Genomic DNA, 14126 nt, shown 5'->3' with positions numbered 1-14126 from the left:
GACGTGCATTCTCTAATGTAAGTAATTGTATATTAATCATATTTTTATTGTATAGATTATTACAAAATATTTATATTATCATTATTATAAAATATTTAAATTTCATAATTATTATAGATTTAGTTGAAAAATGAGAAAATTTCAATGTAATCTAAGTATTGCACTAATACTTTGTTTCGGTTTACTTACAACGTGTATTTCAATACAATCACAAGGCACGAAGTTAGGATTAGTGCGATACGATGTAAAAATTAAAATTTTGTCAAAAAGATTTCTTCTAAAATATTCGATATGATAATGTAAAGTTGAAATTTCCAGATATTCAGATATGGCGATCGTACAGTAGATACTGAACTCAATGAATCTTATCCAAATGATCCATATAAAAATTATAACTATTACCCAGATGGCAACGGTCAATTAACTAATGTAAAATATCTTACTTATATATTACATACAATATTATATTATATTTTTACCTTTTCATTGTTAATAAATATGTTGTATATTTATAATTTTTAGAAAACAAAAATTACTGTCAAAACAATTTTGCACGATGTTTTTCATGAAAGTAAATGCGACTATATAAATAAACACATCTGTAAGAACGAAAAATTGAGCTTTTTCTCATTTCTTCATTTTCATGTGGAAGATATTGTTGTTTTAGTTTCAAATCTTTATCTGTTTGTAAGAAAAATTAACAATAAATATATTTTATTTTTCTTCTTATTATTTATATTTATTGATAACATTATTAAGGCTGGTAAGAGGAGAGCGAATCAATTTGGATTGATATTAAGAAATAGATACAACAGTTTTCTCGGAAATGTATACTATCAGCCAAATATCTATGCACAGAGTACAGAAATCGTTAGAATCAAAATGAGCTTAGAGTTAGTTCTCGCGGCACTTTATCCACCTGCTGATGTGCAAAAATTCATTACTTCCTTGGCAACCAGTGGATTTCATATACATTAATGCGACTTATGATGAGCTGCTTATTCCATATTGGTGCCCTAAGTAATCATTTTTTCTTCATCAATTAATAACAATAAATCGTACATCTCAAGTAATATATATATATATATATATATATATATATATATATATATTAAAAATTATACATATATATATAATTAATTATATTAATGTAAGAATAAATTTTCACAAATTAATAAAAAAATATACGTAAGCGAAACGTAACTAATAGAATCTAGACAAACGTCTATAATAATTCTTTTCTCTTGTCGAAACATTTCATACATTAATATCTTAGCATAATTATATATAGATATTATAGATTAATTATTTTAATTTAATTATAATATTTTTAAGATTTTTTTGCGTTATATTTTAAAAAAGGCTATGTTATATTTAAAGATCATGTTATATAAATTTTATGATAAATAATATTATAATTATAATAATATTAATGATTTCTCTTCTCGAAATTATTTCTTTAAACTATTTCAAATATGTGCATTTCTTTTTAGATATATCCGACTTTATCATAACATGTTACAAAATAATGAAATAATGAAAAAAAGAGAAGCAGATTTTGATGATATAATGAAAAAAGTATCGATCTACAGAGGAAGTCATATAATATATATAACGACAATCTTTGGTCTCTATCATACATATCAGACTTTGGAAGCAGAAGCAGCTTTTGGATTACGTTTACTAGAGTGGACACAAAGCTTATTTCCAAATGGCGCACTTATGAATGCCACTGTTTCACAATTTGAGCTATTAAGTTACGACATACTAAATAAATTTAGTGGAGGTATGTTTGAATCAAAAACCTATATTTTGCTTATAAATTATCTATGTAAAGAGTATTAAAGATTAATCTTCGATTAAATATTATATATTTTGATTACATATATATAGCATTTGGCTATAAATTCACTTGTTCTATTACCTTTCATTTCTCTGGAATAAATAATAATAAAAATATTAACAATAAAAATAATAAAAATAACTGCTTTTAACGTTATAAGTCTTTAAAAAATAGTTATTTTTATTGCAATATGTTTAAAATATGTGAGAAATATATTGTTTGGTGTAAATAAAAGCATTTTAAATTACCGTTTTAGATTTCTAGCATACAGATAATTACCAAGTAAATTCTAATTGAGAAGAAAATTGAATTTATTATTTTATAAATTATTTTATTATTATATAAAAGATTGGTGCATATCTTGGTGTGTTATCTAATATAAAACGTTCATATACATTAACAAATATATATCATATCTATATATGTGTGTTTGTCTGTGTGTGTGTGTATGTATTTTTATATTTTCAACAATTTATATAAAATATTCAACCAGATGTGATTTTTTACAGGTGTATTATTACGCAGAATAATTAACGATATGAATGAAGTGATCAATGGAACTTTGAAAGATCGTAAGCTCAATCTCTTTTCTGGACATGACATAAATGTGATTTCTATAATGCACGCTTTAAATATATTCTATGAGAACGTTCCACGGTACACGAGCAGTATTATGATAGAATTGCATGAAAAGAATGGCGAGTTTTTTGTTAAAGTAAGTTTAATTTCTCGTCTGTCAGTACCACGTGCCTGTCAGTAGCGTGGGACGAATAATATTTGCCATTAACGCCTACAACTAACAAATGAAATTTATTTCTTATAGGTGGTACATTATTTAGGCATTCCATCAATATTAATAGAAAAACGCAGGTTGCGAAATATTATGCCCATATGATAAATTTATACAACATCAATATCAACTGCGATAAACAATGAATTGGAGTGTCCAGAATTATTGTCCCCTACTCTTAATTTTTGAAGATTTGATTTCTCTTGTTTCTATTAATTTTTTCACACTACAATATTTCATGTGTTAGAGTTTTTGTGGAACTAACTATATATATAAAATAATCGTCTTTTATTTTTGCGAAAAAAATGTATAATTTACATAAATTTGAAATAAAATTAATCAACAGAAATAAAATTAATCAAGTTAATACATTTCAGATAAGTGGAAAGAACACGTATGTAACTTCTCATTATTATTATCGACTTGATCTTATTTGGATCAAATAATTTGTAAAAAAAATAAGACTATAATTTGATGATCTCTTTAATCTTACATGATGTGTAAGAAATATTATAAAAATGCTGTTTCCTATCTTATCGAAGGCATGAAGTTCAGATCATCCGCCTACCGTGTTACATAATTAGTCTATTATTTCGCATACGCTCTCAGGTATATGTAATTCGTCTATACATTGTATATTTCCACTACACACTTCTAGCTTCTATTAAGGTTGAATCTTTTTGCGCATCGCGTAAACAGATATCAGCACTAAAGTTTAATTTATGCGCTTGTGTTATTATCAATTACATCGGTAATATTTATTCTATTTTTTGCACGTGAATGAATAACTCATCTTTATTACATAAAGATGAGTTATTATATAAATTATATATATATATATATATATATATATATATAATTTATAGACAGTAATAGAGACAGTAATAGAGACAGTAATAAAGATGAGTTATTATATAAATTATATATATATATATATATATATATATATATATATATATATATATAATTTATATAATAACTCATCTTTATTACTGTCTGTCACTTTGTCGGAGATACCTATCGTGTTTTTTTAATGTTAATGATGTAACTCTTGACGTAATCCATAAAGCTTCAGAATGCAAATTGGTTTATTGAATAATATGTCTTTATCCGGTATTGCACTAGTGGGCATCATTATCTATCGAGTGGAATAAAAATATTAATGAATAACTTGATATATTCGAAATAATCTAATTTTTTAATTCCATATTTCGATTTATTTTAAATCAAAAACCTAATGAATAAAATCAAGAGAAATTTGTTATCAAAATAAATAAAATTTTTGCAGTATATATAACATTAACTTCTTGCTTTTCTGAAGAAGTTTTTCGACTGTGCATAAACATCTAAAGTAAACAAAAAATTTTCTTTTTTCAAGCGTTAGCTAACCGCATGTGAATCTATTTTTAATTACTGAAGTTAAATAGTAGTTGTTAAGTTTTCTTGAAAAGCATCAGTTCTTCGATGAGTCCTCATTTCACAATCAGATTCCATTGTAGTCTCATCGCGTTTTTCGCACGATCTTTTCTCGTACATCTTACAAATAAAAATAATGACTAAAGATACAATATCGATTTTATCGAATTCAGTGAAAGAGTTAAAAACTTATTACTATCATTTTCTTATCAGTGTTAAAACAAACAATTTTTAATTTAATTTAAAAAGCCTTATAAATGGAAGTGAACATTTATATTATGCGACGTCTTATTTAAATCATAACTTCAGATACCAACAATTTTCATAAACTACAATCATCTACAAAAAGTAAAATTCAAAATTTAATAAAATAATAAAAATAGTAAATTTTTCAATATTATGAAACTAAGGAAATTGGAATAAACAAATCTCTTTGATAATATTCCAAATGCTGGAGAACTTAAATTAACGAAATATCTGTTTTTATCGACATTGTTTTTATTCAAAAATGCATTCGTAAATTTGTCGCAAAAAATTCGTTCTTTGCTGCATAATATCATAAAATCGTAAATATCGTAAAATCTTTTTCATTTTACAAAATCACACGTATGACGATCGTCAGATATTTGTTTGAAACTTCATAAAACTTCGTAAAAAGAAGATAAGAGTACTTTTCACGAGTAAATTTAACACATTAAATAATCGATAATGTGTAGAAAAAGTATCGCACTTTATTATTGCGTGCTTCCACTCATCGCTTCATTTTCAGTATTTGGATCAAATTTTACGAGTGACAATGAAGAAAAAAATTACTCAACAATTAGATATCAACTTGATGTAAATACTATGATGACAAAGAAGAAAAACTAGAACGATGAAGAAGATTGGTATAATTTTCATGAAAATTTTACCAAAAATAATAATGATATGCAATACATGTATAGTGTTAATTTTACAAATAACCATGAGCATGACGATTCGATACAATATAAATCTCGAGCGCATGCTGAAAAGAATGAGAATAATAATCAAATGCTAGCAGATAATATCTTTCCATACAACATATGCGACAATTTTACTTGCATTCGACTATGTTGTCCTTTCGGTAATTATCTAATTAACGGAAAATGCATAAGTATGTACGGAATTGCCGAACAAGGTAACTTTATTTTTCTGGAAAACATGTATGGATATATTAATGATTCGTTGAAAAATGAAAATAAAAGAGTAGAAGAATTTCTTCTGATCGTTCACGATCCATGTCAAAAGACTGCGCACTATTTGCTCAATCCTTCTTACAACACATTTTTTCTCGCCAACGGCTCTTTATATTTACTTTATTACAACACAATTGTCGAATCAACATCTTATTGTCTCGCAGTTGTAGATTATAATATAATATATTTGCTGTGAACGTTTGTTTTGACATTATGAAGAAGATCATGAATAAAGCTACAAACAATGAAAATACAATTTATCCGATTAATGTAAATAAAAACTTGAAGAACACTAAAGGCAAGAACGGATCCGTATCGCGCGATTTCATTAAAAATTCCAGAAATAGAAATGACGATAAAAATAATATCATTCCGTATAAAATGTGTGACAATGTTACTTGTATACGACTATGCTGTCTTTTTGGTAAGCGTTTGGTCAATGGAAAATGCATTACCGAACAGGGTAACTTTATTTTCTTGCATAGCATATATGAATACATTAATAATTCATTGCAAAATGAAAGTAAAAGCGCAGACGAATTATTTCTTTTAATCGTTCATAATCCATGTCAAAAAACTGGATATTACAGCAATAAATTCTTAAACAAGAATGTGTTTTTCCTTAATGGCTCACTGTATCTAGATTATTACAATACAATCATAGAATCAACATCCTATTGCCTCGCTAATGTGGCACAAAACAGATTTACTGTGAATGTTTGCTTGGATATCATAAAGACAAGAACAATCATATTTATATGCTGCTTATTAGGAATTATGCTACTATCGCTGATAATGTTCATAGTGTATTCCATAATACCAGAACTTCGTAATATATATGATTTTATACTATGTAGATACAGCAGCTTGACATTTGCTCGATGCATAATTGAATTGGTAAATGTACTAATCAGAAAGGAAGCTAAGGAAGACTTCATTTGTATTATTATTGGTAACATGTCAAAATTTTGTAAAAATAACCAATGTAATATCCAAATCTGTTACAGTTATTAGTGTATACTAGCGGATTAATTCTTTTTAATGACTTTAATATGTAATTTATGATTTAAAATTCCAAAACCACAAGATTTAATAAGTATATAAAATTAAAATTTTTTATGTATTTTGACATCAAATTAACTATAAATTTTCGATACTGTCATTTCGCAGATTTATCCATTAAAATAAAAAAATTATTAAATTAAGCATTAGCATACTTAAAATCTAACATTCTCTCTTTATAAATTTACAGTACAAAAATTAATTTACAAATCTATAATATTTTTTACAATTATATAATATGAATTTCACTGAAATTTTACAAAAACTTATTAATTAACATATTTATTTCATTTTTTCAGCTCTTATTAAATATTACCTTGTTAAATATTACCTATTTAGGAATCTATTTTTGGTTAAATGTAATAAGTTTCGATATGTGGCGTACATTTAGGTAAGTTGCTATACACACACACACACACACATACACACACACACGCACGCACGCACATATGTGGACGTATTCTTATTCATTCATAATATATAAATATATATTACATTAGACAAAGATATGTAAATGTAATGTCAGGTAACAATATGTTCTAATAAAATGTAGGAAATATATAAATTTAAATCATGTCACATTTCGCCTGAGAACTACTATTTTATTTATAATATTATATAAGTTCAATACACACATACACCAGAAATTATAGTCTATATTTTTGTAAAATTTATAGCTCTTTTTATATTGTCGAATTCGCAATATAATATTATAATTTTTGTTAATGTCTCTTTTTTTTAACTAGAACCTAAAGTCGATCATCATTTTCTCTTTCTTTCTTTTCCTTCGTAACGACATAAACAAATATAAACATATATATATATATATATATATATATATATATATATATATATAATTGAACACAATATCTGATTATTAATAATAATTCTTCATTATTGTGAAATTCTTATGGACCTGAGATCTAAAAATTTAAGACATTCACAATTAAAAACTTTATACATGATGTATCTTGTTGTTTATATAACTTCAACACAACACTATTACATAACAACACTATTCCTTGATGTTAATGATGCAATCTATGTAAAACTTCAGAATACCAACTGGTTTTTAAATAATATTTCTTTATCTGATTTTATATTAGTAGATATCATTATCTACAGAGTAGAATAAAAATCTGAATAAGATCTTGCAATAAATTTCTTTTATAAATCAAAAGATAATGAATAAAATCGGAAGAAATTTGTTGCCGAAATATATAAAATTTCTGTTATATTTATATTATCGGCCTTTTCTTTTAAGAGATTTTCGACTGTGTATAAACATCTGGTGTAAAATTTTTCTTTGTTCGAGCATAAGCTAATCGCATAATTAATCTGTGTATAAATCTATTTTTAGTAAATTTTTCGAAACTGTAACGACTTATCATCGAAGGATGAAATGTTTAAATAATAAAATATCTCAAATTTTTTTTGTCGTTGAATTAACCAAAATACTATCCATAGAAGTTTGCATATAAAACTTTTTTGACACACTATATATATACTATTACAAAAGCACGCAGACCGCTTCTTCGACGAGTCGTCATCTCCGATAGTCTTACTGCGTATCTCGTACGATGTTCTCTCTTTATACGTCAAAGATAAAAATAATAACTTAAATATATATAATAATTATTTCATCTAGTTGAGTGAAAAAAGCTAAAAATCTACTGTATCTTCGTACTGCATCAGTGTAAACAATAACAAATTTTTAAATTTAATTTGAAAACTCTAAAAATAAAGCCATATAAATAAATGGAAGTAAATATAATTTATGCGAAGCATTACTTAAATCATAAATTTTAGATATCCTTAATTTTCATAAATTATAAGCTTTTACAAAAAATAAAATTCATAATTTTATAACAAAAATCATAAATTTCAGAATAGTAAGACTAACAGGAGTAAACTAATAATACATCTTTGTCACCGTTTTAAATACTTTAAATTTCAATTATCGAAATATTTGTTCATCGACATTGTTTTTTTCAAAAGTGCAATCGTAAGTTTGTTGCGAAAAATTCGTTCTTCGCGGCAAGTAACCATCATAAAATCTTTTACAATTTTACAATATTATTCAACTTTTTAATTTATATATTATTATGGCTGTTAGATACCCGTAAAAGTATTGTAAAAAGAATCAAGAATATTTTTTCATAAGTAAATTCAACACGTTAAATAATCGATGATGTATGGAAAAAGTCTCACGCTTTATTGCATGCTTCCAATCATTGCTTCATCTTCGGCACTTTGGTCAAATTTCACGAGTGACAATGAAGAAAAAGATTATTCAATGGTACAATATCAACTTAATGCAAATACTATGAAAAATTATGATGATGGAGAAGATTGGTATAATTTGCATGAAAATTTTACTAAAAATAACGATGATATGGAGTATCGCATCAATTTCACGAATAATAATCACGAGCGATTGATGATTGATGATTTCACGCAATATAAATCTCAAGCGCATGAGAATGATAGTCAAATATCGGTGAATTCTCGTAATACAACAGAGTTTGATAGCAGAAGAAATTTTATATCACAAGAACTTAATGACTTAAAAAGGATCAAAGGCAATAATGATCTTTCTACGTATGATTCCTTTAATAATTTCAATAGAGGTAACAGTGAAATTAATATTATACCATACAAGATGTGCGACAATATTACCTGTATTCAACTATGCTGTCCTTTTGGTAATCGTCTGGTTAATGGAAAATGCATTCCTGAACAAGGTTACTTTGTTTTCCTGCGAAACATGTATGGTTACATTAATGATTCGTTTCAAACTGAAAGTGAAAAAGTAGATGATGCATTTCTCTTCGTTGTTCACGATCCATGTCAGAAAACTGGACACTACTTGATGAATCCTTACTTAATACAGAATAAATTTCTTATTAATGGCTCTTTGTATCTACCTGATTACAACACAATTGTCGAACCAACATCTTATTGTCTTGCGGTCGTAGATTACAATATATTTGCTGTGAACGTTTGCTTTGAGATTATGAAGAAGATCATAAGTAAAACTACAAATAACAATAAAGATATAATTTATCCGATTAATACAAATGAAAACTTAGAGCACATCGACGAGCACAAAAACAAGTACATGTCGCACGAATACTTTAAAAACTCTAATACAGTTAATAATAAAAGTAATATCATTCCATACAAGATGTGCGACAATATTACCTGCATTCGGTTATGTTGTCCTTTCGGTAGTCGCCTGGACAAAAGAAAATGCATTGCCCAACAGGGTAACTTTATTTTCCTCGAAAAAATGTTTGGATACATTAATGATTCATCAAGAAATGAAAATAAAAAGATAAACGAATTATTTCTTCTGATTGTCCACAATCCATGTCAGAAGACTGGATATCATTGGTTTAATCCTTACAACACTTTCTTTCTCGCCAATGGTTCTTTGTATCTATCTCATTACAACACAATCATTGAATCAACATCCTATTGCCTCGCTAACATAGCTCAAGATAAATTTATTGTGAACGTTTGTTCGAACATTATGAAGAAAATCACGAATGAGACTATACGCCATAAAGGAAAAAATGTATTCTTTCCGATTAGTTCAATTATGATCGTATTTTCATGCGGCCAATTAGGAGTTATACTGTCTTCATTGATGATGTTCATAGTGTACTCCATACAGCCAGAACTTCGAAATATATATGGCTTTATACTGCGTATATATAGTGGATTGATATTCGTTGCGTACACGATTTCGTTGATAAACACACTAATCGAAAAGGATGCTTTAGGGAATTCCATCTATATCATATTTGGTACGATATATTTAAATTTTATAAAAAAGCACACACACCGTGCAGTATGTAAATCTTTTAGAAATATGGCAATGCAAATTGGCGGTTTAATATTTTTTTGATAATTTGAATATATAATTTGCAATTTATATAATTTTAAAGAATAATAATTGAAATTACATAAAAATATTTGATATATTTTAAAATTACGTTAAAATTATTCGTTATTTATACATTTTTACATGCTGTTAAAATTTTACAGAATTATGCCTTACATTAAGAAATTATTAGTTAGCATATGATAAATGTATAATAAATATATTTTTTTTTATAAATTTGCAGTACAATAAATTAATTCACTATTTATAATTTAATTTTTTACAACCACATATAATATAGTTGTGTAATACAATTATTTCAGCATTTAATAAAAACTTATTAATTGACATATTGTTTATTTCATTGTTTCAGCTTTTGTCAAATATTATGCCCTTTTCGGAAGTTATTTTTGGTTAAATGTAATGAGTTTCAATTTTTGGCGTACATTTAGGTAAGCTGCTTTATAAGTTTTCTATATATCTTATTTATTATTCCGTATTATATATATTTTATTAATAATGTAAATTATTATAAATTTGTTAATCTATATAAGATTAATTTATATTGTACAAAATACTATACAAATTATTCATTTATAATATATAAGTACATTCACATTTACTTACAACGATATATTGTCATATCGTAGTGTTGAATAAAGAAAATCAATTTTTATAGTTATTTATGGAATTAGTTATTTTCTCAAAAATCTCGATCAAATGCATTTATATTAATGTTTAATTACATTGTAATTTCTTTTATTTTTGCCGGCTAATTGTAAAGCGTAAATTACATTTCGCAGACAATTAAATTCGTCAGAAGGAATGATGAAACAAGAAGAGAAGAAAATATTAATCATATATTCTATCTATGCATGGGGAATCTCTTTTATGATCATTATTATTTATAGTATCCTACATTTTGTTCTTGTTATACCAAATAACTTTCAACTTAAATTTGGCGACAATTGTTTGATTGTTGGTAAGTGAATGCTGCACTAGTAGATAATTTAATTAAAACACTATGTTTTTTTATTTTTATGTTAGGACATAAAAATAATATAACATAATAATAAATTTAAATTCTTATTGAAATTAAAAAATATGTTTGATGCATTTGCAAAACTCGGTTTAATATGAGAAACAATAAGAAATTCAATTTTTATATTACATTTTCAGGCAGTTTACCATATTGGTTGTATTATTATGGAATTATAATTATCTCTGTTACCAGTAACATTTGTTTATCCTTCTTTACGGCACGAAAAATCGCATATTTCGAAAAAAACGTTGCTCATCACCTGAGCAATGTTGCAGAAAAGCAACGTTATAATGACCAAAAACAATGGTAAATAACATTTTTACATCAATGCATGATAATTTTAATAACTTATATATTCTAAGATATTAATAAATAAAAATTTATAATCATACTTAATTGAAGTAAAAATTGCCTTAAATAATAATAATCAAAAAATTAATTAAAAAATTGGCAAGTATATTTCGAATTAATTTATTTCGAATTACTCATTACAATATATGCATTAAACACGAATATTTCGAATCATCTTTTGATCCATTTTCAGCGTGACATTAATATTACATTAATATTAGAATTGTTTATGAACATCTGCTCGCCAGATCATTGCGAGATACAACAGTTGCATTTGCTTATTGATTGTTGAAGTGATATCGAAATAATTTAATTTTATGTAAGCTGGTTGAAATTTGGAACGTTCGAATGATTTTTAATGTTCCGCTGAAAATGGATTCAAGAAATGATCCGAAACGTTTATGTTTATGAGTTAAATCAAAATATGTTAAATGTAGCTATATATAATTAATATATAATAATTACACATATACTAAAAAAGAGGAAAGTGTTTTCTTTCTATCTTGTGCTCCAATTATCGTAACTTATTGGCTCTTACTTGCTAATTTCTAATTAATTTTTTGATAATTACTCTTAAAGAAACAAACATGCTTTCACTTTAATTACACTGGCGTTTTCTTCAGAAAACTGGCGATTTCCATAAAAATGATAAACAGTGGTAAAAATAAAGTCTAAAAAAGGAAACCGAGTTTGTGATTTTTTTTATTTCATAAGGATAATCGTCGCATTTCATAAAAATTTTTTAATAAAATCTTGGTACTTTTTCTTTATATTTTTCTCTTTTCATTTTTCTAAATTTAAAATTAGCATCATTTGTAGTTTAATTTTATTAATATAGCATTTAAAAATATATTTATATAGTTATATTTTTTAAAAATATTTGAAATTGAAATAATTGATTAATAATTATTTATTGAAAATTCTTCTTCATTAAATGTGGATAACTTTTAAATTTTTTCCTTATAAATTTATTAATAATTACCAAAATAATCGTAAATACACGTATACATATTTTATTTTCAATTATTTAATTATTTTATTCAATTTTGCAGGTTTAAGTTGCAGCTAGATGTAACTAAAATGCTGTTCATCATCATGTGCATAAAAACGTACATAAATGTGTTGTATGATAATGATACATTATATTCTATTCGGTATATACTCTTTTCGTTGGACGTTATACAGTACTTTTACGTTTTCATTATATTTGTATGGAAGAAAAAGATTAGGCAGTTGTTCCTCAAGCGATTGGGTTGTCAAAGTTGTGGAATATGTTCAGCAACTTAACATGCTATTACATTTTCAAACAATCGTAGCGCTACTTCAACGATGACTTCTCTATAGAAAAAGATCAATTATTACGAAATAACTAACTGCCACGTAAAAAGTTCGTTCGATTCGACTTTTGATCTTTAATATTTACATTTTGTACCATAAAAGGACTCTCTAGATCGTGTATCAACAAATGGGCGCTTATTCAGTTATTAAGAGTGACTACAATGTTAAAATAATTTTTAATTAAGCATTAATTTTACATGCATAGTTTTGCGATGCGAATATAATTAATTTAGGCGCGGATGTTCGTGAGCTAGAAAACAATATACGCGGGGAATATGCGTCGGACGAGAACTCTTGGCGGAAATAGCGATTTATTCCATCACGAGACATAATGACACGTATCGGTGATGCGGATATTAGATGCCGGTTGACTGAGAATGCTTTTGTATCGTAGTGTGTTCCGATTCTGCGGCGGTAAAAATTTCGGAATATTGCACAAATGGAAAACCGAGAAGTCTCAGTTGAAGCGAAGTACATTCCATTCTTTGTCTTCGTAATAAATAGCAATAGGATTCGAATAAGTGATTTTGTTCATTAGCGAGAGCGATGATAGAATCAGATCTGATTGTTCGGACTGCCAAAAGTCCTGTTTTATACTAGCTAATAATCCGCATTAGCGTAATTCGATTTCTCCCTCGAACGACGATAGCGGAAGCTGAAGCGCTTAATTCGTCGTTGATTTAGTAACCTTCGGCGAATTTCGAATATTCACGACGATGTTATTGCCGTTATTGATTGTTTGAAATGTTTGAAAAATTGGCGTAATGCGCTTTACCAATTGCTCGACTAGTATTCGTTGGGTGGCAGACTTCCGTATCGATACGGCCGGAGGGCGTATTATTCTGTTTTATTAGAATGCTATATTCTGGCGAGTGCATTGTTACAATATGGAAATAAATTATATCGACACCACTTGATGTATCGCTATTTATAATTTTCAAATCACTCATGATATATGTCATGATATAATTGTTTAAGATATGAATGTTGAGTCCGAACAGATTTTTAAATAGTATTTCGTAATTCTTTCATACGGACATGTACCATCATATCTTCTAGAGACATGTAGATCAGCAACGGCAATTAATTGTGGTATTATAAATTAATTTTACTTTTGAAAATTAATATTAGATTTTTGTGCTTAATCTCTCTATTTTGAATTTCAAAATCTCTCTATC

The 14126-nt window shown here is 26.5% G+C and overlaps 1 protein-coding gene across 1 annotated transcript; it reads left to right on the top strand.

The window, feature by feature from the left end:
• The first annotated feature begins 8197 nt into the window (after positions 1 to 8197).
• LOC105257829 (G-protein coupled receptor Mth2-like) lies at positions 8198 to 13860 on the top strand. Its single transcript, XM_011268711.3, has 5 exons — positions 8198 to 10140; positions 10591 to 10669; positions 11021 to 11199; positions 11397 to 11565; positions 12663 to 13860. The coding sequence occupies exons 1-5, from the start codon at positions 8517 to 8519 to the stop codon at positions 12895 to 12897; spliced, it is 2286 nt and encodes a 761-aa protein (XP_011267013.2). The 5' UTR covers positions 8198 to 8516; the 3' UTR covers positions 12898 to 13860.
• Positions 13861 to 14126: the final 266 nt, after the last annotated feature.

Source organism: Camponotus floridanus, unplaced genomic scaffold, assembly GCF_003227725.1.
Source record: "Camponotus floridanus strain SB8 unplaced genomic scaffold, Cflo_v7.5 scaffold23, whole genome shotgun sequence".
In the NCBI taxonomy this organism is placed as follows: domain Eukaryota; kingdom Metazoa; phylum Arthropoda; class Insecta; order Hymenoptera; family Formicidae; genus Camponotus; species Camponotus floridanus.
The sequence above is the reverse complement of the archived record's forward strand: the minus strand, read 5'-3'. Positions and strand labels throughout refer to the sequence as shown.

Excerpts from the sequence above, each read along its gene's own strand:
- LOC105257829 (XM_011268711.3), top strand. The coding sequence starts at position 8,517 with ATGATGTATGGAAAAAGTCTCACGCTTTATTGCATGCTTCCAATCATT. Across the intron at positions 10,141-10,590 it reads TTCCATCTATATCATATTTG|CTTTTGTCAAATATTATGCC; the intron begins GTACGATATATT and ends TCATTGTTTCAG. Across the intron at positions 11,200-11,396 it reads CGACAATTGTTTGATTGTTG|GCAGTTTACCATATTGGTTG; the intron begins GTAAGTGAATGC and ends TTACATTTTCAG.